The following is a 27,574-nucleotide window of genomic DNA, read 5'->3' as shown; positions in this document are numbered from 1 at the left end:
ATGGGGTCAGAGGACTTTTCTTTTGAGTGAGATTCCTTGCTACCTGAAGTAATAGATGGATAATTTAGCATGTAGCCAGTATTTTCCATACCTTATCAATATACTTTTCTGGGAAGGTTGCTGACTAGGGCTTTCAAGCTATTTTTGTGGGGAAACGGCAAAAACAGCATACACTCCCATAAGTCTGGATTTCCCCAGATTTTTTCTTCCCGATTTCCGCCTGGACACTGCTGCCGACTGCAGTATTCTGGATATGTCCAGGGAAATCTGGATGGATGGCGACTCTATTGCTGATATGCTTCCACTTCCTCACTAGTCATCATTTTGTTGTCATGTAGTTGTTTATGGAAGTCTTTATCCAAACCACCAGAATGACTGTGTTCAAAACAATTCATTAGCATCGCTTTGGAGGCCCCACGTGGCCTGGAGAGCAACTGTTCTGGCAGACATTCCAAAATCATTGTATTGAAGGAGGGCATTCCCACCAAAGGTGGAAGTAGGTGCCCATTTGTCCACATTCTTTCCAAAAGTGTTTGTTAGAGTTTGGAAGTATTCACGGGAGTTGAGAGGTTATATACCGTCAGCTGAAAAGCATCATATGGGAGCTTCTTTCTGTTCATTTTGACAGCGTAGCAAATGAATTCTCAAATGGGCAATGCAGTCATTATCTTCCAAACTCTTGTCCAAGTAGTCCAGCTCCCAAACACAAATGTAAGAGTGGCTCTCTTACAGAAGGGGTGTTCAGAGGATATTATTTATGGCTGTTATAATATTCATTGCTGATAGGGTAGCTGTTCCATGGATATCTCCAGAGACACAAGTGAGTGTTCGGCTGCCAATTTGATATGAAGTTGGTTTAAAAAGCATGTAATGATATAGAGGGAGAGGAGCAGGCTCAGCTTTCTTCAGGTTATCTGTGTGAAAAAGAAGGTTCTAGAAGTATTCTTACCTCTGAAATTTCTTTTTTCCAGTGAGTCTCCTACTCTCATCAATGTTTTTCCACTTGTGTGTGTGTGCTATCACTAGAAACAGTACATTTCTTGTTTCAAAGGCCCTAGGGCAATACAGTAACCACGCAACTTACATGTGTTTAATGTGCGCATTCAGCTTTACGTGCTTGGAAAACTTTTATTTTTTTATTTTTTTAAAAGGAGGCAGAAGTCTAGGGGGGGAAGACTTTGGCAATCCCACCCGCCATAGCACCCAATGTGTTTTGACTATACATGATTGCTCCTAGTATAGCTCATTCGGCAGAGCATCATCATTATTTTATTATATGTATACCAGCCTACACCCGCAGGTATAGGAGAATGAGACTCTTAATCTCAGGGTTGTGGGCAAAAAATCTCTACAATTCTATGATTTTGGCTTTAGGAGCAATCCCTGGAGTGTAACCCCTGCGTAAGTTATGTGCTTAAAGGTAAAGGGACCCCTGACCATTAGGTCCAGTCGCAGAGGACTCTGGGGTTGCGGCGCTCATCTCGCTTTACAGGCCGAGGGAGCTGGCGCTTGTCTTCAGATAGCTTCCGGGTCATGTGGCCAGCATGACTAAGCTGTTACTGACGAACCAGAGCAAGCGCACGGAAACGCCGTTTACCTTCCCGCCGGAGCGGTACCTATTTATCTACTTGCACTTTGACGTGCTTTCAAACTGGTAGGTTGGCAGGAGCAGGGACCAAGCAACGGGAGCTCACCCCATTGCGGGGATTCGAACTGCCAACCTTCTGATCGGCAAGTCCTAGGCTCTGTGGTTTAACCCACAGCGCCACCCGCGTCCCAGTTATGTGCTTACTATACATATGGAATGGTTTGAGTTTGCAGTTATGTGCTTACTATACTGCAAACTCAAACCATTCCACATGCTTACATATTCTGAAATATTAGTAACCTAAAATAAGTGGGTACAGAGAAGGTTGCCAGGAAGGGAGAGGAAGAATATCTGCGCCCAAAGAAATTTGGGGTGGGTGGGGGCAAAGACCTTGCCAAAGGACATGCCCTCCTTGGGAACTCTTTTGCATACAACTTCCTATGTGGAAGTGGGACAAAAATTTGGCATAAAGCTGGAGGGGTAAGGAGCCTGTGGTCTGCAGCCTAATGTCAGGCAGCCCTCAGAGATGGAGTGGCAGTTTGAAAGAAAGAGCAAAGCTACAGCATCTTGCAGTCTTGCTGCAAATTCTACTCAATTTTGGCCCTCTTCCCACCCACTTTCAGCTGGGAGCCCACCCACCATTGCCTTTAGCTTCGCCTGCTATTGGCTGTGACCTCCAGTTGAATTTTCCCATTGGTCAAAGGTCCTTCGCGGGAAAGAAGGTTCCCTACCTCTTGTATAAAGGAAATAGAGAGAGGGGAGGTCAGCAGAGTGTTATTCGTTTAAAATATTTTAATCCCATTTTAAATAAATAAATAAATAAATATTAAATGGGATTGGGAGTACTGGCTAGTGTTTTGATGCCAACCATGTGTGAAAAAGCTGCATAAATGAGGAGCAACCATCCCATAACAAATACCAATCTAGAAGCACCCACAATAATTAAGGACCTCTGGTACATATTACTCACGCGGACTGGGCTTCCTGGAAGTGTGTTGCGGCAAACTCCGTCATAGTATAGTTGCAAGGAGGAGTGCTGGCTGTTGTACTATTGACTTCTGACTCCAGGCTGGAGGTCAAGTTCTGATGGGGCAGGAAGAGAAAACCTTCATATAAACATCACTTCAGGTTTTATGTATAACTGTTGGGAAAACTGCTCTGATTTTTAAAAAATGAATAGCAGTACATAAGTAATTATTTTATAACTAAGCAAATCATAAATAAATATTTCTATAAGCAAATAATTATAATTAACAGCAGTCTACATATGCTTCCAACAGCAAAAACACACATGTCCAAATAACCTTTCTCTCCCACTGCAGAACTCTTTTGGAGCTCTGTATTTCCTCACAGACCTCTCAAATCCACAGGCCCTACTCCCTGCCAGAGTATTTTCCCCCACCCATGAGAGAAACTGTAGAATCATTTGCCACCGCCTCCTCCTCCTCCTCACAGCCTGCCTCACCTCCTTGCTAATGTTTCTCTCCAGCTGTGTTTCTCTCCTTAGGCTCTTCCTGACGGCTTCCTGCCGGTTTGTACGGTTTGGATGGAAACTGTGGTAAGTGGGAGCTGCCACCGGCTGCACCATGCTGGAAGGGAAAAGGCCAGAGCGACCTCTGACGGAGCCAAACTGCCAGCCTGTGGGGATAAGAGGCTGAAATTCACATCTGGACATTTGCGGACGGGGCTGCTTATGAAGCTTCCCTTTCTATACCCAGCTTCTAGCTAAGTTGATTCCGAGCCTGTATTTTTTTATGAAACCCTGCATTTCACACATATGTTTAATATATTGTTATGAATGGATGCACACAGGTGAACATAAATAAAATAAAAGCACCCAGTAATTGAATTTTGTATCAGCAGGACAATTCTGGCTTCCTTTTCCTTTCTTCTGTTTTTTACAATCAATACTCTGGATTCAATCAGTTGTCTTGTTTCCCCCACCCCCACTGTCTGGCGCTTTCAGGGGGGGAAATTAGGGGAATGTCTGCCCTTTTTTTGGGAAGTTTTAGGTTTTTTAAAGCACAGGACTGCAGAGTCATTCAAGTGAATGCTGGCTTCTAACCTCCTTTTGAAAACAACCAAACCTACGATAATTTTATGAAAAACTTCTCTGAAGCAGAATGGAGATGGTATCACAGGGATTAGCCAATCCATGCTGTGCACAGCTCACTCTGGCTGCAAATGGGAAGACCAGGATTCCTTGGAGCTTGATCCTTAAGAGCAAGATTGAGCAGCTGGTTAAGTGCAGTGCACTCCCTGTTCAAATCATTTGTATTGGGATGTTTTAACCGACCAAGTACTATGCTGCTATGTCTGTAGCAGGCATGCAAGTTGCTAAGGACCTGGAGATGTGGAAGGAACCTTTGAACAATAACGTGGTCTTTCACGGCCAGACCCTCTCACCTGGCTCCAGTCCCTCCATGCGCAGCAGTTGGATGAAGTCACCTTTCTTCAAGCTCAAGAGGCTCTTGTCATCTGTTACATAGCTGCGCAAAGCTATGACGTAGTTGGAGTCCTTTTGGCGGGGAGGAGCGGAGAGAGGAAGGAATAGCACAATTAAGGAGGTGTGGTTATTCTGGAGGTGGTGGCAGTGAGTCCTGTACTTTTCTTAAACAAAGAGTAAAGGTGTTTCGAAGGCGCTTTCTCTCACCTTTTTCAGTTCAAGCAGGAAGAGCTCCACCATGGTCTTAATCTGCCGAGCCTTTCGAGAGTGAAGGATGAGCTGCTCATCCTTCAGAGAGAACTGAAGGGTATTGCGGTCCATCAGCTCTAAGGACAGCACATCTGAATAACTGGAAAAACCCAGAGAATGTGGTTCGTAGCTGGCCTTTATACCTGGCTAAGTTCAGTGGCTGCACCTCACTAAGGCCCCTGGGACCTTCCTTGCCTTGATGCCGCTCAAAAGAAATCCAAGGTTGGTGCACAAATAATAGCAAGCAGAAAAGGTGCCAAGACATGGGCAAGGAGAGAAGATGCAAAGAAGAGGGAAAGGCTATCCTGCCCCATTCCCTTGCTTAGATCATCCCTCCATGACTCCCACACAAACCCATTCATCCAAAACAGACCACAGTGTGCAGAGTTAATAGCTCCAGATGAATCAAGCAACTGAACCAAGCCATGTTTCATATTTTCAATTTACACACTAAATGTATTCTTTGATTACTGATTTTAATTGTTTTGTTCTCTTATTCTTGTTTTTGCTTTATTAATATGCATAGTAAACTGTCCTGAGATAAATATTGTTAAGACTGGTACATAAATGCCATGGGGGGCATTGTGAGAGAGAATCAGAAGATATAACTACCAAAGATCTCAGGTGCTGCAAGGGAGTTAATGTACACAAGACAGGCCCTGACCACAGACTTACAATCTAACAGCGCAAAGGGAAGTGGGCATACCAAAGGAAGGGGAGAGATGTTTTGCTATAGCCATAAAGAGCAACACATGTTCTGAATCCTACTGGGAACCTGAATGTCATCAAACTCTCCCCAAAGAGATTTTCCTACAGAGCTGTGTCATTTTGTGAACCGCCCTGAGATCTACAGGTATAGGGCAGTATACAAATTTTAATAATTTTGGATGCGTTCCAACTTACAGCCAACTTCTTAGATCTATATTATGCATTCGTCCACAAAGTGATCAGGTTTGGGTCAACTTGTTGCAGCTTCTCAGCAACCTCATGAACCCAAAACCCACCACCATCTTCTTAAAGCTGGATTTTATTGCCTCTTACCTGTAGCTGCAAAGGGTTTTCAGCTGCTCAGCATTGAAGCTGGCTGCTTTTGCTCTCTTCAGCAGCCTGAGCCCCCGGTGAGAAACACCCAGAATCTGAACATCACTCCCATTTTCTCCCTTTAATAAAGAGGAGGAAAAGACTGACAGAATGTCTTGTGGTGGCCTGAGGGGCACCTTTAGTGCAGAGATAGCAAGAAGCGTCAGAAAATCTTGCAGGGCAACCAACTCTGAGATGTGTCCATTGGGGGCCAGACCAAGCGAGATGGAGGGATAGAGAGAGAAGCCATTATGCTTAAGCATAATGAAACAGAGCACTGTGAAGGGGGGAAACCTCATTTAAACATAGGGGGAGGCGTATAAGGAAAATATAACTGTGTGGTGTGTTCCAGGTGTCCTATGTCTCATTTAAACCAGGTCACGTCACTTTGTGTGAATAGCATTGGCATGCTGCGGTGGGTGGACAACTTATCATGCTTAACACTCCACACCTAACAGCTGCCGGCCTTCATGATTCCAGTGGTGGAGTGCAAGCAGATGGCCTCATGTTCAACCCACGGCAGTTCATGTGTAAGAAAAGAATACTGGAAGTGGGTGCTGGAAAAGGCCCTTCTCTGCTTGAGACCCTGGAGATCTGCCACTAATCAGTACACTGGGCTCGGCAGATATATATATAGCTTGAGCAACCATTAAGGCAGCTTTCTATGTTCCTCGATAAGGAAGCAGAGCAGCATGAAATGCTGAGCAGAAAAGTTATTGCCACTCAACTAGCTGTTGATTAAACTGGGCTGGAGAACTTATTCACCAGGGAAAGGCCAACACGACAGTATCTCCTCGCCAATGAGGTCATTTCCTAAGTGCAGGGAGTCTCCCCCTCTCAATACGCACATTGGCCAGCTTTCAAATATGCAACCTCCCAACTGCAGCATTAAGTTGTTCAGGTACAACAAGTTTCACACACACACACACACACACACACACACACACACTGGATTATTCTGAATGCATTTGGTTTGGCTTTGAGGATGTGTTAGGCCTGCTTGAATAGTACCACCTTGTATATATGCAGAGCATTTCAAGCATTCTGAGATAGTCACATAAATTACAGTGGTACCTCGGGTTGCATACGCTTCAGGTTACAGACTCCACTAACCCAGAAATAGTACCTCGGGTTAAGAACTTTGCTTCAGGATGAGAACAGAAATCGTGCTCCAGCGGCGCAGCAGCAGCAGGAGGCCCCATTAGCTAAAGTGGTGCTTCAGGTTAAGAACAGTTTCAGGTTAAGAACAGTCCTCCGGAACGAATTAAGTACGTAACCCGAGGTACCACTGTGTTTCCTTATTACATTAGCTCTGTGAGGTACTATTTTCTTACTCCATCTCCAACCCTTGCCCCCAACTGCTTGAAGATAGGACACTGAGGGGATCATGGCTTGCCTAAGACACCATACAATCAGGTAACGGATGGGATGAGCTTTAACTTGAAGCTTGTGGCTTCACAGTTGGGCTGATGAGCACGTACTGTTCCCAACCCTAACCCTGCGGAAAGCCATCTAATTAGACTTTCATTTGATTTTGACCTGTTTTTAGGAGGTAATTTAATTAGTGTTTGATTTTATACTAATGTTATATATCTGGTGTTAGCCGCCCTGAGCCCGACTTTGGCTGGGGAGGGCAGGGTATAAATAAAAGTTTTTGTTGTTGTTGTTGTTGTTAGTTTAACTGTTTAAAACATTCCAAGTAGTGACCTAGGCAGAGTCAACACCAATGCTGAGTAGTAGCTAATGAAAGGGTGAGGGACATAAACGAATCACCCACCCAACTCGCAAGCAAAACCCAAGAGAGTCTCTCCCCCCGCCCTGCCCCGCTACAGGAGACCAAGGTCCCAGGTCCCTCAAGCAACAGCTAGCCTGACTTACCTTAACTGGGAAAAGGCGAGAGAAATAGTTGGCCCAGTTATCACGAGCAGCTACCACAATCCTCTTCTTTATCCCATCATCTAGAATGGAGCTGGCATCCATGCCCACCTGGAACTCCACTGGCAAGGATGCAGAAAGGAAAACGTTTCATCAGCAGAGACTGGTTCAAATTTGTCATTAGTAGTCTTAACAGAGTTAAGCTGTGCTAACTCTGCTGGAGAAATGGGCTCGTACATTTAGTTAAGCAGCACCAAACCCCAAACGTTTCAAGCAAGGAAAGCAAAATTCTAGAAGCAGGAATCTGATATTCTGATAGCAAAATCACCACCCCACTTCTTTCTCTCAACTCTCCCCATCTCCTGCCACCAAACCTCACAATTGCTATGACAGCAATGTCTCACACCAAATGTACCTCTGTTGTCCGTGAAAATCAGTAAAAACTTTTTTTAAAACCTGTTTAAATGTTGCATTAAATGGTTGTAACTCACCCTGGGATTTTAGAGTGAAGGACAGGTAATATAATACTATATCTGCAAAAATGTAGAGGCAACTCTAACATCTGTTGAATCACACTTGTGGAACGAAGAGGAATCTTAGGTGGTTGTTTGATAAGTTAATAAAATACCGAGGCAGCACAAAGTGTGCTATAAGACAGGATATGCACATGACAGTCCATACATCCCTAATGCACAGCCTGTGGCAGATGCATCCAAGAAGCCTTTTTAATTCCAGGAAGAAACTGTATGTCCCCAAGATATATGGGGCATGGGTTAGGGTTGAGTGGTTGGAGAGGGGGCTGCTTACCCAACAGGTCTTTCATCTTACGCTTCTCCTCTTTGGAGATCCGAATGCATGACTCTGAATAAGTGTCTGTCATGATCTGAGAGGGAGCAAAGAAGATAGACTTTGATTAGACTCACATACGTCTTACTGGAAACATCAGTCCAAGAGCTTTGAAGCTCAAAGCAGAAAGCAGGTGCGTGGATTTAAGAAGGCACACTCCAAGCACAGCATCTCCTGAAAATGGGTCTCCCCAAAACCATTATTGACCAGCGCATGAAGGATATTGAGCAGCAGAATAATCTGGCTTATATTAAGAAATTTAGTGCTTGGTACGCTTATCTGCCCCCCCTCCCACTTTGATTTTCGGGCACCTTATTTGTCTACCTTAACTATTCCAAAACTCAGGTGGGCCTTTACATTGGCCAGACTAAATATGTTACCCTCAGCTGTTCTTGAAGGTAGATATCAAAAAATTTCATTCGAGAACCGGCTCTGCCCCTGTGGAGCTGGCTATGTAGAGACTGTGTCACACGTTCTCCTGTCTTGTTCCCTATATAAAGATCTCAGGGACGAGACCATCACGCCACTCCTATCTGCCATCCCGGGCCGCTCTTGTGAAGCCAAATTGTTCTCACTCCTAGCTGACCAGAACAGCTCGACAACAGAGAAGGTTGCTAAATTTATCAAGAGAGCAATGAGACTGAGAGCTGCCATCTGAATGACATCAGTGTCGTCACCCGGATTTCTCGCTTAGGATCTTATCATTATTATCATTATGTTTTATTATTAGTATTTTATTATCTCTGCCAAGTTTTAAGTACTGAGATTATTAATTTATCTGCATCTGGTTATTATTATCTTTCTCCCTGTCCTGACCATTTATATTTATATTCTTTCAATTTGGCTGGTCTATTTACTTAACCGACCTGGAACAATCTACCAGAGAAAAGGCCGTCGCCCATGGGACAGAGGGTCATTGATGAATGATAATCCAGCTTTTACCTAGGGTTTTAATAGGCCATAAGATTATACGGTAACTATATTTGTAACGTATTTTTGTCGGTGTTTGTCCTTTGATGCTATGGCCTGTTGGCTACGCAAATAAAGTCCTTGTTGTTGTTGTTGTTAAGAAGGCACAAAAACCCAAGGAGAGGAAAAAGGGGAAAGAAAGAAATGTTCAGATGTTAATGGACCAAGAAGAAGGAAAGTGAGTTCCCACTCCCACCCCACCCCCGCTGCTGCTCACCTGGTCACATAACAAATTTAAGCAATAAGGATGACTGAAGTTTTCCTTGGGGTAAAAAACCTGTTGGGAAACAAACACAAAGCTGTCTTCAAAATATGTAACCATTTCTCTCACCATCCAAGCCAACCAGTGATCCAGTGCACTGGTGTGAGTTCATTTTTTAAGGACACAGTTTTGACTGAAGTTCAAAGAAGAAGAACAGCCAATTCTTTACACAACTCGCCCACCCAACACACTTGGCATAGGGAGAGTGAGGAGTCCCATTCTTGCTCTTCATCTCCTGTCTTCCTCAGAGCAAAGCATGCAAACATGACATAGAGAGTCCAAATCAATCCCTATCACAGTGTGTGGATTTATATCTGCCCCAGGCCTTGTGGTCATCACACCTATTCAGAATTTATTTTCCTCCTTTACCATTCCCAGGATTGTTCCTACTCCAAACGGTGGGAGAGACCATGAGGCCGTGCCATCGCATGTCTTTACCACAACACTTGTTTTGTTGCACTTCCTAGAACGAGGGAACACACTGAGATGATTCCAGCTCAATTTGAAAAGCAGGACAAAGCAGAGCAGTGTCCGTGACAGGTCACATGACCAGGATTCCCAGCTCTTGTGAGATGCTCCCATCGCAGATGTACACGGCAAAGCTGGATTGGCCAGTTCTCCCACTTCCACAAAACAGCACTGGGATGCAATGGACCTTGACATACCTCTTTGCGTAGGAAGAGCTTCCAAGTAGGGTTGGCATAGGAGAAAGTAACACTAGCAGAGTGTCCTAAGAGCTGGGTCCTGATCCCGCCGTCTTCCACCACTGTCTGAGCTGAGTCTAAGTGTAACAAAAGGGATGTCAGAAGAAGGGGTTTTATTATTATTATGGTTGCTTCACCATTTATGTGTCACTTTTCCACCAAAGCGGCCCTCAAAGGGGCTTACAAATCAATATATTGTGGTACTGCCAAGATCTTCACTATCCACCATCATGTTCTCCCCAAAATAAGAAAGCATCATTCATCTAACTCCCCTTTTAGGGGTTTCAGTAAATATTGTTGTAGATTTGTTGAATTGTTCAGATTTATAGCCTACCGTATCCATAAGGTAGGTAAAAAGCTTTCTAAAACAACAACTTACTAAAAGGGAAGTGTTTTTGCTGGTTGGGTGAATTTCTAAACTGCCCTACATTACAAGGCTCCCCAGGCTGTGTACTATTTAAAATAATAAAAATGAACACAAGAAATTGAATAAAATAACAATACACATAAGCTAAAGCCACAGAGTAAGCAAAGTCAGCAATATCCTGAAGAAGACATTTAAGACCAGCTAAAAGTCCAAATTGGAACCACTGCCTGGTGTTAAATAGATATCAAGGTAGATGTCATGTCAGCTTCTCAGGGGAAAACGATTCATATGTTGGGCACTGAGAAAACTCTCCTTGGTCTTCACTTGCCTAACTTCAGGTGTCGAGAGACTCACACAATGGCCTCAGATAATAATTTTTATTAAGGGTTTTATAAAGAATAATGATACATACAATAATAAAAATGGCGGTCTTTGCAATGAAAAGAAGGGCTTTGGCAGAGGCATGTGGAAGAAGACATTATTTCTAACAGGCCTCTTATCGATAATGACCAGCACTTTGAATTGTGGCCCATACCAGTCTTCCCCAACCTGGTGGCCCTGCAGATGCTATGACTACAACTCCCATCAGACGCAGGGAAGGCTGCCCCAAGGGGCATACACACTACAGTGGTACCTCTGGTTACGAACTTAATTTGTTCCAGAGGTCCGTTCTTAACCTGAAACCGTTCTTAACCTGAGGTACCACTTTAGCTAATGGGGCCTCCCGCTGCCGCTGCATGATTTCTGTTCTCATCCTGAGGTAAAGTTCTTAACCTGAGGTACTACTTCCAGGTTAGCAGAGTCTGTAACCCGAAGTGTTTGTAACCCGAGATACCACTGTACATACATTTAAAACACATTCGAATCACATCCCTTCCACCAGAGAATTATTGGGAACTGCAGTTTAACCTTCACGGAATTATGATTTCCAGCAACCCTTAATAATAAATCACAGTGCCCGGGATTCTTTGAGGACACGAAATGTGCTTTGAATGGATAGCGAGCACATAGCTCTGCACCCTAAAGATGAGCCACAGATAATCAGCAGGCACATGGGATGAGAAGATCAACTCACTAATCGCAAAGTCAAGGCTGCAGAGTCTAAGCTCCTCCACATACCTCTCATGCCAGTTTCTTCTGAAGCGTAGTCCGAAGGAAGGGCTGGTGGAGGTTGAATGGGGGGAGGAGGAACCTCCGGGTTAGGAGGGGAGATTGGTGGCGGCCGAGCAAATAGGTTCATGAGGGGCAGCTGCTTTTCTTTGATGGAGCTGGACAACTTGCCAGGTGGTGGCAGTGGAGGAGGAGATGCTTGGGGGCTCCCCTCTGGTGATGCAGAGGACAGCTGTTTGTGTAAAGAAAAAGCAAGGCAGAGAAGTGTTTTAAACATGGCCACAGGTCACACCTGCAGTCCTAGAGTAGCAACATGGAAGGCTGAAGAGCAAACAAACTGCTTAATTTAACCCACTTAGGAAAGCTTTCTGGCAGTAATCTTGTAAACTGCAGTAGACAAGAGACATCCGTGTCGCTACTTCTCTGGATAACCCACTCCAGCAGGCCTGGACTGGAGGGTTAAAGTAACCATATCAGTAACAAGACTCCAGGTGACTTGGGTGTGGCAGGGAAGTTACCCCCAAAGTGAGCTTATTGCATTGTAAATCAACAAAAGTTTGCCTTCCAAGGACATCGGGATCAGAGTTAGTGGTGAAGGGTTCTTAACGAAAATTGTGATACTTTCCTCATTTCAATCTCAAGCATCTTTCTAAAACCCAAATAAGCTTCAACCAGATGGCTCTCATGGGGCTGCTCCAAAAGCAGAGGTGCAGACAGAGGGGTGATGGTAGTACAGCAAGTCTGTATCGATAAAAGTCTGGAGCCTTCTGATATCCAGTCACACTTGGTATATATATGTATATTTTGTTTGTTATTTGTCCTATTTTTCTCTCTAAGGAACATGTAGTGGCTTATATGGATTTCTCTCATTTTTATTGCCACCCTGACAGCTAATTGGAGAATCCCAACAGGACTTTGGCCGCTGACCACATTGGTTTTTCTAGGTGTGTCGCAACAGAAACCACCTGGAAGTTACAAGCTATTACTCACCTGTGAGTGTCCCACAATCCCCAGCTTTGCCAGAGCTTCCTCCTTTGGGTCATTCTTCTTCACGAAAGGTTTAGAGACGTTTCTGTAAGTCAAATAGGAGGGGAAAAACTTAAAACCACTGAATTGGAATACAAAAGAGGGAGGTATGAGGAGGTCCGGGAAACAAGTAAATGTAAAAGAAGTCATGAAAAAATGGAATTTTTTTTAAACTGTTTTTTCTTTTTACTTTGTTTTTTCTTTTTTCCTTTTGTATTTTGTATTGTGTATTTTTCTTTTTATTCTTAAATTTGTCTTTTTTATTAATGTGATTCTTTCTTTGTGAAACTATAATAAATATTATTTAAAAAAAGAAAAAAAGGGGAAAAAAAAGAAAAACTTAAAACCAGCTCTGGTGGAGTTAGCTGCATGGGCCAACAGTAAAAGTCAACAAAACGCCTGTCCTCAGAGACCCTTCTTCAGACAGTCTCTTACAAATGCAATTGGACAACTCTGCCGTTCTGCCCACGTTGGCCAAAGAACAGCTAGAGAGTTCTGCCCATGTTGGGTTGCTATGACAAGATGGTTCGTGCACAGGCAACATCCAGCCCCTTGGGAAGTTCACGGTTTGCGAAGCAGCTAACCGCATTGGCCTCGCTGGGCCCACTGCGTCTGTCTGACCAGCCAATAATAACAAGCAGGCTAGTGATGCCACTGGCACAGTGAGGCATTGCCAGGGAAAGGGTGCCACAAAGGCCTCTGATAACAAGTTGGAGTCACGGAGAAGGTGCACCAATGGTGTGTGGTCAGTGTACTTGAGGGATTAGGCTAGTCTCCTAAATGTTCATGGTAAATTATGGTATTAATGCCTGGTGCCTCCTTCCAAAGCCTGGGAAGCTTCTGCCTGGCTTAGGGAGGGAGGTGCAATGCGACGACAGGGAGGGGGGCATGATGCTCACACACACAACATCCCCTCCCCCATCGCCCTTGCAAGCTGGCTCCTCTGGCCCTAACTCAGGGGTCAGCAAACTTTTTCAGCAGGGGGCCAGTCCTCAGACCTTGTGGGGGGCCAGACTATATTTTGGGGGAAAAATAATGAACGAATTCCTATGCCCCATAAATAACCCAGAGACGCATTTTAAATAAAAGGACACATTCTACTCACGTAAAAGCACACTGATTCCCGGACCATCTGCGGGCCGGATTTAGAAGGCGATTGGGCTGGATCTGGCCCCTGGCCTTAGTTTGCCTACCCATGCCTTAATTGTTCTCCTACAAAAAATTTCACCGCACGCCACTGGGTGGCACTGAGATTAACTCAGATAAACTCAGCTGCGGCATAACAAACCAAGGTTAATCCGATCGTACTTCATCTTAGCTGTGGCTTTAATGTGACATGTGGACAAGCCCAACATTGTGGCAACCCACCAAACCTTTAGATGTTCTCTGATTGGCACGGGGGCAACCATGGAAGCTTCTGCAGGCACAAATATCTAAAAGGAGTTCTAATTCCGTGACCAGGCTCAGGTCCATTCCTCACCTGAGTGGGATGATGGGTTTTGGTGGTGGGACAGGCTGAGCCTTGTGAGTTTTGATGATCCTCCGTATCTCCTGGGTTGGTTGAGAATGTTGGTCATTTTCTGTCTGTGTAGAGTGTGGCGAACCTGCAGCAGAGGATTAAGAGAAAAGGTGTGCGCGCTTGTTTTCTAAATAAGCAAAAAGATTTTGCCTTGTTTCTACCTTACACACTTCTCTACCCCTGGCTAGCTCTTTCTACGTAGCGCCTTCCCAATCTCATGCATAAGTATTTTGCTACTTCCTTATTTAGCTGCAATCCATCTCCATTACTGAAGCTAGAATGGGCAAGTGAGGCAGCCAGCAAGGAATGAAAAGGCTCTGCGAAGACTATATTCATGACCAGAACTTACCTGAATTTGGTTGTGGGCTAGTTTCTTGGTCTTCTGATGATGGTTTATTTGGAGGTGTCCACCTCTTTGGAGAAGGAGGTGCTTTCTTCACATGACTTTTCTGCTGCCCTGTGTGGAGAAGCAGGGGCAATCAAGCACCAACAATTTCTTAAACCTGGACTGGCAGCATCAGTCCAGTTAGAATACCAAATACAAACCACTGTTGGTTGAAAGGAACTTGTAAATCAGCCCCATATTAGCAGATCAGCCTACATCAGGCCTGGGGACTCAATGAGCCCCTCCTGGCTTCTCTGCCTAGCCCTTAGGATGTTCCCCAAAACACCCCTTCTCCCTAAACTGACTGTGCAGCCTCCTTTAATGTTTTTTACAGTGGACCTTGGAAGTCGGAATGGAATCCATTCTGGAAGTCCGTTCGACTTCCAAAAGGTTCGGAAACCAAAGCACGGCTTCTGATTGGCTGCAGGAAGCTCGTGCCACCAATCGGAAGCTGCGGAAGGTCAGACATTTGGGTTCCAAAAGAACGTTGGCAAACTGGAACACTCACTTCTGGGATTGCAGCGTTCTGGAGCCAAAACGTTCAGAAACTAAGCTGTTCCAAAACCAAGGTACAACTGTACAGTGGTACCTCGGGTTAAGAACTTAATTCGTTCTGGAGGTCCGTTCTTAACCTGAAACTGTTCTTAACCCGAGGTACCACTTTAGCCAATGGGGCCTACTGGTGCTGCCGCGCCGCCAGAGCAGTATTTCTGTTCTCACCCTGAAGCAAAGTTCTTAACCCGAGGTACTATTTCTGGGTTAGCAGAGTCTGTAACTTGAAGTGTCTGTAACCTGAAGCGTCTGTAACCCGAGGTACCACTGTATTTCTTTATTTTCAGTGATAGTGTGCCACAAGCACAGCAGAAGGGACATAAAACGTGTCATACCTTAGGTGAGAGTTTAGTAAAGTACACACGGATATAGATCAACCTTCCTTAACCTGGTGTTTGCAAGTGTTTTGGACTACAGTTCCCATTATCCCTGACTTCTGGCCATGCTGGCTGGGGCAGATGGGACAATATCCACAGGGCACAAGGTTGAGGAAGGCTGCTAAAGATGGTGGTGAAGAAATGTTCCTAGTAGGATTTACCGGGGGGTGGGGGCATTTTCATCCTCAACCCAAACAGTTGAGCCATGGAAGCACAAGACTGACCTGTCAATAGAGGTTCCTCATCTTGCCTCCCATTCACCTAGAGATACTTATTTTTTCCTTGGCAGAACTCAAAAGAATGTTTATTCCCCAGGAATGCACTCGGGTTCTTACAAAACACTGGGACTTCCCTCAGGAATGAATTAGTACCACAAACCAGTTAATAATTATAGTACCGTGTTTTTCACTCTATAAGACGCACCAGACCACAAGACGCACCTAGTTTTTGGAGGAGGAAAACAAGAAAAAAAATATTCTGAATCTCAGAAGCCAGAACAGCAAGAGGGATCGCTGCGCAGTGAAAGCAGCAATCCCTCTTGCTGTTCTGGCTTCTGGGATAGCTGCGCAGCCTGCATTTGCTCCATAAGACGCACACACATTTCCCCTTACTTTTTAGGAGGGAAAAAGTGAGTCTTATAGAGCAAAAAATACGGTAATTTGTATTAGTGTGGAGCATGAAAATATACTGATGTGTAAAAATGGAATGATGCCCCGTCTGGGATGAAGCCCAGGGCAACAGCATGAAGTGGCTCACCCATTTTCTGGAAGAACTCCACTTTCTTCTGGAATGACTCTCGAGAGATGGGGTCCTCTCTGATGTCTGAGGACTGGTTTCCGTGGAGGAGGGGGATCTAGAACACATAACCCAATATGTTCCTCAGTTAGTGCTCACTGACTGATCCTAGTCAGGGATGTCTGAAAAAACGAGGAGCCATCTCCCCACCCCATATATAGCATTTTGTGGCAGTTCAGTCATACCCAACTCAAAGTTAGTTTAAAAGAAACCCATGCCTGGGCTTTAATGCTGCAAGCTGCAGGTGGGAGCTCACATGACTAAATGCTCCCCCATTAAGGTTTTTTTAAAGGAAAACCCCAACAAAACTAGATGTCAGGGAAAGAATTCTGGCTTTCACCTTTGCATCTTTTCTATATAGAGGGAACCTCTTTTTGTATTGAGTAGCATTCAGTCATGTGAGCCCCCACTTGGACACAGGTTTAGAATGTTATCTGCTGTTTGTGAGAATCAGATCTGAGTTCTAACAAGCTAATAGTAAAGGTAAAGGGACCCCTGACCATTAGGTCCAGTCGAGGCCGACTCTGGGGTTGCGGCGCTCATCTTTATTGGCCAAGGTACATCTTCTGGGTCATGTGGCCAGCATGACTAAGCCACTTCTGGTGAACCAGAGCAGTGCACGGAAACGCCGTTTACCTTCCCGCCAGAGGAGTACCTATTTATCTACTTGCCCTTTGACGTGCTTTCGAACTGCTAGGTTGGCAGGAGCAAGGACCGAGCAACGGGAGCGTAAAATCATAAAGCAGCATGGCCAGAGTTCAGCTCTTTCTCTCTTTAGAGTCAGGTGTGGGGAACCTTTGTTGCTGAACTACAACTCCCAGATGTTGCTGTATACAACTCCCATCATCCCAGGCAACTAGCCTTGCTTGCTGGGGGTGATGGGAGTTGCAAATCAGCAACATCTGGAAGACCAATGCTTTAAGGTTTGGTTTTGCAGAAACCACGCTATGATGCAGAAGTCGTGTGGGCATTTCTACAGAGGAATACTTGCTGGACACCCAGTACCGGTGCTGGTGGCGGAGATGGAGATTCTTGTAGATCAGGCACTGATGCATCTTGCTTGGTGGTGCTTTTGAGGCTCTTGGGTTTAGCAGCTGGAGCTGGCAGATGTGGAGGAGGAGACAGTCGCCTTGGCCTTGAAGATTCTGGTGACCGTTCCCGTGGTGACACTCGCCTCGGCCTTGAAGATTCAGGCGATCGCTCCTGTTCTGATGCTCGACTTTGCCTTGAAAATTCAGGTGACCTCCTCTGTGGTGATGTTCGTCTTGGCCTTGAAAGCTCAGGAGACCTGTCTTTTTGCTGGCGCTGTTGCTCCTTTTGCTGCTGCTGCTGGGAGATTGTCATGGCTTGAAGGGTCATCTGCTGAGCCTGAAACATGAAATCCAATTTTTCAGGAGCCTTGGCCTGATCAACATGGCAGTTTCAAGCTTTTAACCCGGGGGATTTTGAGACTAGTAGATACATATTGGAGGAAAGAGAAGGGATGAAGCTACTGAGACCACTTATATGTTTGTTTGTTATTACAGTTAATTCATTAACTGACTTCTAAACCACCATCCCAAGGCGATTTATACATAAAATAATTAAAAACAGTTAGGAACACAAAAACAACATTTGAAAGAAGAATTAAAAACCTAACAACCGGACACTTGTGGTGCATAATAAACATTTTAGCAGGCGACTGGCAAGTGAGACATGATTCATGGCAAAAGGCAACAGCATAGTTATGTTTCCAAAGCTCCTTGTACTCACTTGCTCATCGCCCATTGTTCTTAACCCTTTCACTTACCATGAGCATGGCCTGCTGGTTGATGAAGGCTTGTTGCTGTGCAGCTATCTGGTTTGGATCCACTGATGGCATAATGGGCTGAGGCTGAGGCATAGCCATAGCTGAGTGAGAGAAAGAGACATCTATGAAGGCTCATCAAGCTAACGTCCGAGATCCACATAGTATATGGTTACTTCCTGTTGAATGCACAGCAACCAGAGGCTCTTCCTCCCAGATGGGGATAATATTATCGGGGGACAGGACTGCAAAATTCAACACAATTCCATACTAACTCTCCTCTTTCCAATACTATATTCAGTGAATCCAAAAAAAGCTTGTAAAATAGTTGTTAAAGCATGACTGAAGTACAGTTGCAGAGTACATTCCACATGCTTTTCTGTTGTTTGTAACACATTGAGGCAAGAAGACTTGTTTTTAAACTTACACATTTTTTTCTCAGCCTTCTTTTAGCAAGCCAGTTGGATAGTAAGAAAAGAGACACAGGGATCTATTGTGCAAAGGATGAATGACAGCCTTCCCCACTGCCCCACCTCAAAATCTCCTGCATTTCAACCTGTTCCAACCCTTGCTACATTTTCTGTATTATTTTTACCTGGCATTGTTCCCATTCCACCAAGCGCTGGCATCATCGGCATGGTGGCTGGCATCATTCCGCCCATGACGGGCATAGGTTGGTAAGACGGCATGTTCATCATTCCCGAATAGCCTAATGGAAGAAGGAAAGACTGGCTTGCTGTGTCTCGTGTGAAAGTTATCACCAAGTTGAACAGCCAGACTTACTGATGGTCCTGCTCACATGCACCGGGCAAATCCCCACCCCGGTTTCCATTAACTACTAATCTTCACACACACTCCATACCTTTGGAGCAAACCTAGAGGCTGCTGGCTCCATCCTTGTGGTACCCGGCTAAGTATCTTCCCAAGTCAGAACAAGCAACCAGACATCACCAAGGACAACAACAGCACACAATGCACACAAACCACCACAAGAGACATACAAACCCCTTGAATAACTAGAGAAGGCTGGGAAGGCTGGAAGAGAGCGGCAAAGAGGAATTTTAAATTCCTGCCCAAAATGCAACACCGTTCTTTTGGTTTCTCATTTTTTTCAATCACATTTTCATAGCAGGTTGTTTTTTTTTAAAGTCATCATGAAAAGTCAGCATTTTAGTGTGCACCTCTCCTCCTCCTAGGCACCTCTTTGCATGTAATATCCCCTAAAATGATGCATTTTTGTATGTTACTTTAACTTATATGTGCATTTTTACGCAATGCACACTTACCCCTAATAAACACATTTCTGAACACTGTTTCGTTTGGAGAACAACATTACAAAAGTCAGAAAAGTGCAGATTTTTGTTTCAGGAAGCCATTTCATATTGTTTCAGGAAGTGTGAATTAAGCAGGTTCGCATTAAAACAGGAACGGAACCAAATTTCTCCCTCATCTTTAGTCAGCAACCACCACCACAAAGTAGGAGCCTACTACCATTTGGCTCTAGGGAAGGCAATTATTTCACCACACGTAGAAATATGATGGAATGGAGAAAATGGAGGACTCATAGAAATGCTTATTATTTTGGGGGAAATGACATTCAAGGCAAAATCCTCAAAAAATTATATCTCCTAGGACTTGCACTGAGATAACCTTGGCGTAGTTGGCCATATAGTGAGGGTGCCGCTGGGCATTCTGGGTATGGCAACCATTGCATGTTGTGGAAGCAGGTCCCTGCCTGATTCTGTAGGCCTGACAGAATTTCCTAGGGCTTATACATGTCCAAAGTGTGCATGTATAGAATCTCATTATTCACACCCAACAGCATGAAGTGTGTGCCAGGTATATGAGCATAATTCCACACACATCTTAGATCACATACAGCTTAATGCTTGCTAAAAGAACAGCCGCTGGTGGCCATCATCCCCAGAGGACCAAACCCTGAACTCCCTTCCCCATCATGTACAAATGCTGGATCTTTCCTGCTTGGGTCGCACCTGAGAAGGCTCCATGGTGAGTGGGTCCAATTTTCCCACCTCCTTTCATGCGTCCAGTCAGATTCCCTTCACTCTCCATATCCTGCAGAGAAGCAAGAGACAGCCCAACATTTAGTACACAGCTTATCCGCCTCATTTGGTCTTTGAGTTCAGACAACTGAACGTAGGACAGGGTCGTAATTCACTATGAATTACATGAATGGTCACTACAGATCTAAATGCTAGCAAACGAAACGGGAAACAGAAAGGCAGACTTGTTGGAAGGACAGTGCACGAGAAAAGGAGCAGCAAACAATTGAACAGATGAGAAATGAGCAGACTTACTGGCGTCTGACTCCTGGCCCCATGATGCAGCAGAGGCATGAAGAGACCGTCCACATAGTGATCCAGCCCTCCAGCGGATCTGGAGCTACCTCTGTAGCTCGACTCTGTTGGGAGATGGAAACAAATCAGGCCAAGCTCCTCCCTACTCTCTTAGCACCATTTGTGCTTCCCCATGCTAATTCTATGGATGTGGGTGGCGCTATGCGTTAAACCACAGGGCCTAGGACTTGCTGATCAGAAGGTCAGCGGTTCGAATCCCCGCGACGGGGTGAGCTCCCTTTGCTCGGTCCCTGTTCCTGCCCACCTAGCAGTTTGAAAGCATGTCAAGTGCAAGTAGATAAATAGGTACCGCTCCGGCGGGAAGGTAAACGGCGTTTCCGTGCGCTGCTCTGGTTCGCCAGAAGCGGCATAGTCATGCTGGCCACATGACCCGGAAGCTGCACGCCGGCTCCCTTGGCCAATAAAGCGAGATGAGCACCGTAACCCCAGAGTCGGCCACAACTGGACCTAATGGTCAGGGGTCCCTTTACCTTTACCTATGCTAATTCTACAGCCTCAACATTTTCTCTTTAAGTCTCCCGCACACACTGAACACACACAAAGCCCACATTGCTTCAAAGCCTGGAAACCAGACACTCAGGTTCACACACTCCTTGGTGCTGTCCAGCCGCCTTTGAATTTAGGACCATCACTGCCCTGAGATTGGGACTCACCTGAATGAGCGATGTTGTCTAAGTCTGGAGGCAGGGGGGGTGGGGGGACGGAAGGTGCCCGAATGCCTGGAGCAGGGGGGATGTCCAAGGGCATCCTGCCAGGGGAGAAAGCCAGTAAGGTCACAGAAGCAGAGGTTTATGGGAATACGATCGAGGTTGTAGCTGGGGACAAGTGGCAAGGAAGGAGGTCACTCACCTATCTGAAGAGCTCTGATAGGAATAGCTCTCATCCCACTCTGGGGTTATAGGATAGTCAGGGGAGGATTCAGAGGGCCAGTTGCCTTCCTCTATTTCTCCAATGAGATCCAGCACAAAGTCACAACCAGGCAAATCCTGCCACGCCTTGCCTGTGAACATGGACACAGACCAGCCGCGAGGTACTGTATCCAGGCCCCTGGAATCAGCAGAGGGAGGGGACATTACGACACAGAGAGGAAGTGCAGGGTGCCAGAAGACAGGGGTGAGAAAGAAGGCGAGAGCAGAGCCGTTATTCCCATTGGGTTTAGTGGCGCGTTGTGCCATGGCGCCAGCCTCTCAGGGGCACCCCAGCAAGTGGGGGAGGTGTGCGGCTTTGCCGGCGGCCTCCCCTTTCCCTGCATGCCCACCAGCGGCACCCTGCCAACCATATGGCTGGTGGGTATGCAGCTTGCCTCCCAAGCCTCAGTGGGAGGAGAGCGATCCCTGCAGAGGCTTGGGGAAAGGTTTGACAACTCTGGGAAAGGGGGGGGGGGCGCCAGAGGGATCTTTGCACCATGGCGCCGGATATGCTTAAGACGGCCCTGGGTGTGAGGCAGAGAGGGAAAAACAAAAGGCTTCTGGTTTTGCCCATGCTGGCTGGGGCTGATCAAGAATTGTACAGTGGTACCTCGGGTTACAGACGCTTCAGGTTATAGACTCTGCTAACCCAGAAATAGTATCTCAGGTTAAGAACTTTGCTTCAGGATGAGAACAGAAACCGTGCTCCGGCGGCACAGCGGCAGCGGGAGGCCCCATTAGCTAAAGTGGTGCTTCAGGTTAAGACCAGTTTCAGGTTAAGAACGGACCTCCAAAATGAATTAAGTTCTTAACCCAAGGTACCACTGTAGTCCAAAACACTTGGGGGGCACATGAGGTTGGGGGGAGGCCACTGCTCTTTGAGGAAAAAGAGCTGAACTGAGGCCCATGAATACCACTCTTCTCTCCAAAGACAGTCTAGCTTCTCCAAAGCATGAAATGGATTTCCAGGTAAAAAAATAAAAAAGGGAAGGTGGGAGCTCAAACATTCATTTTTATGACTAAAGACAAACTCCAACAGCCTGGGATGAGGAAGTAATAACACGGCCTGGGGTTGGTCCTTACATAATTATTTACCCTTCTCATGCTGCTGCAGAACACGCTGATAACGGCCTGAGCCTTTGCTGATCTCAAAGATCAATTGCTCTGACAACAGAAACTGTCAGATCAAAACCTACTCCTTTTGCTTCTGCGTGTACCTTGAACTCAGGATCCAGCCTGCATATTGCTCTCCTGTTGTCCAGGACTCCACTTCGGCTGAAAGCCTCTCCTCTAAGCCAGGGAGGAAAAAAGGGAAAGACAAAATGCTAAAATAAAAGCCTTACAACTGCAAACTGCAACATCAGGGAGGGCCCGGTCCGGAAATACTATTTGTTCCCAACAATTCTGATGGGTATCACAGGCAGATTTAGGGCAGTGTGAGTGGTGCGGTCACATCAGGCACATAGCCAAGAAGGGTGCCTTCTCAAAACCTGGTAAGCGCTTGCCCTGCTTCGGGAAGGAGGTGTAGGGCTCTGAAAGGGTCCTAGAGTCCTCCTGCCTCCCCCCTAAAGCTGGCCAAGCGCTTACTGGGCTTTGGGAAAGAGGTAGAGGGCCTTGCACATCCTCCCCAGAGTGTGGCTTAAGTTGGTGCCACGACGGCTGTGGGTGAGGGCTTCCAATGGTCTCGCACAGGGCAGCATATTACCAAGGTCTGCCCTTGTGAGTATGCTAAGTATTCGCTGTTACCTTTGTAGGTGTAAACATCCAACACCATCTTGCCTTTCCTCTGATTGGCAGTCCACTCCAGCTGGGTGGGAGGAAAGCTACGGGACACTTCTGGGTCGCTTTCCATCTGCTTCATTGACATCAGGAGTTTACGCTGGCAAACGCCGTTATATCCATCCAGACCATGGTCAGACACAAACCTGTACGCCAAAAAAGCAGAATCCTTCCGTAAATGGCTCCATTTTATGAGTGGTGTTTTTAAAAAGTGGAGAGCGGAGCCTTTTTCTTACTTCAACAGGGGCTTCTCCAGAGCTGGAGAAGGGGCAAAAGAGCCCAGGAGGGCAGCCATCAACACACAACCTCGTTGGCCTTGCTCCAGGTCTGGGTTCTTCCACACTTGACTGGCCACCTGGCTCAACAGCTCATTGCGCAGGGAGAGGCTGGCCAGCCCTCGACTTGCTATATAGTTCCCCAGGAGTTTTTCTTCCCAGTCCTGCAGGTCTTTGTCATTGATGAACCGCAGGATCTGTAAGGGAACCGGTAAAGGTGTGATCGAGTCAGGCAGCAGACCTCAAGCGACAAGATCAAGCCCCCACCTTGATCACCCTCTTGGAGAACCATTGCTTTTCCATGGCAGGTAGGAACAGAGGCAGTTGGCACTTGCAGCAGAACTGTGCCCAAAGCAGATTACTTCGCTTTTGCTGCACACACAAAAATGTAGTGGTTTTTTTTAAAAAAAATTGAGTCATTCATCTTCATCTTCAACATGCTGCTTTCAATCTAGCCCTAAACAAGGAGGTGGGTGTGGTTACTTGATCTGCATTTGGAAACCCTCCCCTTGATTAGTATCACCCTTGCACTTGCCCCAAGTGAATGGAGGAGGGTGTAGCGATTGTGATCTTGGGACACCCCAACCCACAATGCCACAATGTGGATGCACCTCCAGTTTCCAGGACCACCTACAACTGTTTTCAAATGGACACATTGTAGGGTAATGCAGAATCAATAGGCAATGAGCATTTGTTTTTGGAACGAAACTAGTTTCTCTCTGTGCTTTTTGGGGGCAAAAAATGCGCATGAGATCTGGATTGCACTCAGCCTCCATGTGCTCCACTGCTGCTGAGCTACACGCTGGGGAACGGTTTTGCCCATCGTGCAGGAAAGCCCTTCAATATGTCCAAGAGTGGAGGAATTCTTGTTCAGTTGCTCGGACCTTGAGTCTGCCCTCATTCTTTCTCATTCCACACCACACATTTAGAACTCAGTCCATGCCTATTTAAAACACATTTCTTTCAACTCAAAGATCCCTGGGAGCTGTGGTTTGTTAAGAGGAATTATAGCTTTGCAAGGAAAAACTACATTTCCCAGGATTCTTGGGGGGAAGTCATGTGCTTTAAATGTATGGTGCAGATACACACAATGTGCAAGCTGGATTAAATAGCGGCTTTCTTTTTTTTCCTTATTACAACAAAACCCTGTTAAAAAAAGAGTTACTTAAAAGCCACCATCTTCCCATAGACGATTAGTTAAAAAGAAAACCGCCTTCCTTCAAGAATCGTTAAATAAGTAGCAATGTGTGAAGGGGTTTAGTAGTACATACACATTGTATGAGTCAAACTTATTCTTATCTCCATAGCCCTGTTCCTCCCTCAGCCTCCTCCCTAAGAATAGCTTCTCTTCATGATCACAGCAAAGTCACAAAAATGATCCACCTACTGCTCAGTTCCTTCAAGTTCTAAGAACCTATAAATAAGAATGGAAGCTGGTGGACAGTTAAGGACTAACTGGAAGGCAGCGAGCATCCTCTCTCTAGAGCCAGTTACCAGAACTGATTTGCAAAACATGCAGCCAGTGGATCAGTTGTGGTCACTTCCCGCTTCCCAGCAGAATGGCTTCTGAATGATTCTGAACATAAGAGTTGCAAGTCCTGAGCCACTGCACCCTAACAGACATCAAGTAACACATTAATCGCCCTGCGGTCTCCCCAACAAGAGGATTTGAGAGGGAAGACATCGAATACTGTGAAAACAGGAGAGAGGTGAGAGTGTGCAGGAGGCGGCCAGAGAGACTGGAGGGCAGAGGGAGAAACAGGCTCGTTCTTTTCCTCTGAGTTTCAGGGGACATCTCACCCTCTCTGCTTCCCCACTCCTTTACACCGGTGACTCTGCACACAGAGTGATAAAAAGGGAAGGCTGGCAAGCAGCTGCTTACATCCTTTTGTTGTGAAGCCAATGCTGTAAACTCCCCTGTTGCGCATGACAACGGTGTGGCCTGGGGTGGGGGAGAAGGGGAGTGCACAGGTGGCCCTAGTGGGGTTAGTGGGGAGGCGTTAGGCTGTGTATCTTTGTGTGAGAGGGGGCGAAGGTCCATCAACAAAGCCACAACGCCCATGGGAGCAAGACACCCTTCTCCAGACGTGTGGTTAATAATTTGCCACCTCCCTTTCCACTCCCTGCCACCACCCAAAGAGAGATGCTCTAAGTGCCAAGTCTACATTCTTCTCCCCTTCACAGGGTCTGGGAAAGGAGCAGCGCCGCAACCCTCACTTTGCAGCTTCTTGTTTGTTGCCTCTCAATAGCAACATCCTGCAGGTGGAAGTGCGAGGAGGAAGCAGAGCAGGGGGAGGCCCCAAACACTTCTCCTGGCCACTCCCAGTATGGGGTGCTTCGTGTATGTGGGAAGGAAAGAGTGCGCCTGTCTAGGAGCACCCATTCTGCCACCTTGCATTTACAGCAAAAATGCTTCACTATTAGACTTGGCTTCTCCCTTCTCTCTCTGTCATGTGTGTGATAGAGAAAGAGAGAAGGGGACAGAGAATGAATGTGGGGTGATTAAACAAAGACTGCATAAGCACTGAACCTTTACAACGCGTGAAAAGCTCATTCCTCACACCCACCCCACCTTGCAATGTATTTTGGCCACTGTAGTCTACTCCTCACACAGAGGTACAATTCCTAGCAACCCTTAGTAAACTACAGAATGCTTTGAGGGGCAAAAGAGACTCAGAATGTGTATAGTATTCAGCCAAAGACTGTGGGGTGGCTCTGGCCCAATCCATATCTGGCATGTGACCCCCTAACCAAATGGAACCCCTAAGAGAATGGAAGCCTTGACAGGCCAAAAAAAGAAAGCAGGTTTCCCAGCCCCACCTCCAGAAAAAGTGATACCCAAGCCTGTGTCTCCATTTAATCTCCCAGAGCTTCTGCTGAATGGAGAACAAAGGTGTCTGGGCCTCAGGTACCTGCACCCATCTTGGGCACCACAATCCTTTTCTCCCCTCTTTTCTCAGTTGCTCAGCATTTTCCTGTTCTGGATTCCTCAGTAAGTCCACAAACGCAAAGGAAGCTCTCTGAGTTGTGGAGGAATTCCCTTGGCATCTCTCAGTCCCCCATCTGAAGAAGCTGCCAACCACTCCTTTGTGATAGCAGAACAACCCATTGGCAATTAAGCCCCTGACTGGAAGCACCACAGTGTAGAAACACAACCCCCCACCCCACCCCCAGCCAAGCATGCAACAGGTCATCTTTGTGTCTAGGTCAAAGAGATTTTGCAGGCTTCTGAAACCATACTAACACTTTGCAAAGCTTGCTCCCCAGAGGAAAATCAGTATAGCTGTACACACCATGGGCTGTGATTCCCTCCTTCAAAGCTCCTTTAACTTTGAGTGGGGGGACGGGACCATCTCCTATCTCCAGCGAGGCCTAGCTACTTAACTGCTTGCTCATATTTTTTTTCCCCTTACCACTTTGTTGAGCTGCAGAGCACTTTGCCTCTGCTCACCATCCAGTCTGGTCAAAGGCTGTTGCAGGGGCTGCCCAAGGGCAGGGAAACCCACTTCCTACAATGGACGAGGAACAGAAGCACTGAGTTCATAAGCAGCATTACTAATGTTAGGCAAAGTGAAGACACTGCGATGTGCATCGCTCTCAGAGCCACCACTGTTCAGGTAGGGCAAAGCAAAGGGCCTTTTGTTTCCCCCAATCATTTCTCCCATGTGACAGCAGCAGAGTTGACAGCCAAAGTAAAGAGGAAGGGTGAAGAAGCCCAGTGGACTGGGGGGCTACAGGTGCAAGAAGGAAAGATCTAGATCAGTGTTTCCCAAACACTGGGTCTCCAGCTGCTTTTGGACTACAATTCTCATCATTTCTGACCACCGGTCTTGCTAGCTAGGGATAAAGGGAGGTGTAGTCCAAAAACTGTGGATTAACTGTGGGTTAAGCAGCGATGTGAGTTAAACCACAGAGCCTAGGGCTTGCCGATCAGAAGGTGGGCGGTTCAAATCCCTGTGACGGGGGAATCCCCGTGCTGCCAGAATCCCCGTGCTGCCAGAAGCAGCTTAGTCATGCTGGCCACATGACCCAGAAGCTGTATGCCAGCTCCCTCGGCCAAAAAAACAAGATGAGCACCGCAACCCCAGAGTCGTCCGTGACTGGACCTAATGGTCAGGGGTCCCTTTACCTTTACCTTTACCTTTAGTCCAAAAACGGCTGGAAACCCAGTGTCTGGGAAAGACTTATCTAGAGCCTTTCTTCCCGCAAAACACTCGGATGATCACCATCAAATAGATGGACTTTTACTACAGGGAAATAAACAGAACTGAGATCTGTTTGACAATGAATTAGACTGC

At 46.2% G+C, this 27,574-nt stretch overlaps 1 protein-coding gene across 2 annotated transcripts in view; it reads right to left on the bottom strand.

The window, feature by feature from the left end:
* Nucleotides 1-27,574, bottom strand: part of MYO15B (myosin XVB) — an 88,596-nt gene that overhangs the window by 19,323 nt on the left and 41,699 nt on the right. For both annotated transcript variants that reach the window (XM_080993569.1, XM_080993568.1), the window contains 25 exons: nucleotides 26,690-26,785; nucleotides 23,238-23,473; nucleotides 22,969-23,147; nucleotides 22,440-22,512; nucleotides 21,164-21,361; nucleotides 20,968-21,062; nucleotides 20,255-20,358; nucleotides 19,931-20,012; nucleotides 18,532-18,645; nucleotides 17,940-18,040; nucleotides 17,156-17,518; nucleotides 16,112-16,208; nucleotides 14,391-14,498; nucleotides 14,003-14,126; nucleotides 12,487-12,568; nucleotides 11,506-11,728; nucleotides 9,981-10,096; nucleotides 9,271-9,330; nucleotides 8,046-8,121; nucleotides 7,242-7,360; nucleotides 5,325-5,443; nucleotides 4,242-4,383; nucleotides 3,995-4,106; nucleotides 3,054-3,226; nucleotides 2,559-2,671 (listed from right to left, as the gene is read on the bottom strand). In XM_080993569.1, the coding sequence (XP_080849695.1) occupies nucleotides 2,559-2,671; nucleotides 3,054-3,226; nucleotides 3,995-4,106; nucleotides 4,242-4,383; nucleotides 5,325-5,443; nucleotides 7,242-7,360; nucleotides 8,046-8,121; nucleotides 9,271-9,330; nucleotides 9,981-10,096; nucleotides 11,506-11,728; nucleotides 12,487-12,568; nucleotides 14,003-14,126; nucleotides 14,391-14,498; nucleotides 16,112-16,208; nucleotides 17,156-17,518; nucleotides 17,940-18,040; nucleotides 18,532-18,645; nucleotides 19,931-20,012; nucleotides 20,255-20,358; nucleotides 20,968-21,062; nucleotides 21,164-21,361; nucleotides 22,440-22,512; nucleotides 22,969-23,147; nucleotides 23,238-23,473; nucleotides 26,690-26,785 (3,305 nt within the window). The remainder of the gene's footprint in view (nucleotides 1-2,558; nucleotides 2,672-3,053; nucleotides 3,227-3,994; nucleotides 4,107-4,241; nucleotides 4,384-5,324; nucleotides 5,444-7,241; nucleotides 7,361-8,045; nucleotides 8,122-9,270; nucleotides 9,331-9,980; nucleotides 10,097-11,505; nucleotides 11,729-12,486; nucleotides 12,569-14,002; nucleotides 14,127-14,390; nucleotides 14,499-16,111; nucleotides 16,209-17,155; nucleotides 17,519-17,939; nucleotides 18,041-18,531; nucleotides 18,646-19,930; nucleotides 20,013-20,254; nucleotides 20,359-20,967; nucleotides 21,063-21,163; nucleotides 21,362-22,439; nucleotides 22,513-22,968; nucleotides 23,148-23,237; nucleotides 23,474-26,689; nucleotides 26,786-27,574) is intronic.

This window comes from Podarcis pityusensis (genome assembly GCF_964106645.2).
Source record: "Podarcis pityusensis genome assembly, chromosome: 2".
In the NCBI taxonomy this organism is placed as follows: Eukaryota; Metazoa; Chordata; class Lepidosauria; order Squamata; family Lacertidae; genus Podarcis; species Podarcis pityusensis.
The sequence above is the reverse complement of the archived record's forward strand: the minus strand, read 5'-3'. Positions and strand labels throughout refer to the sequence as shown.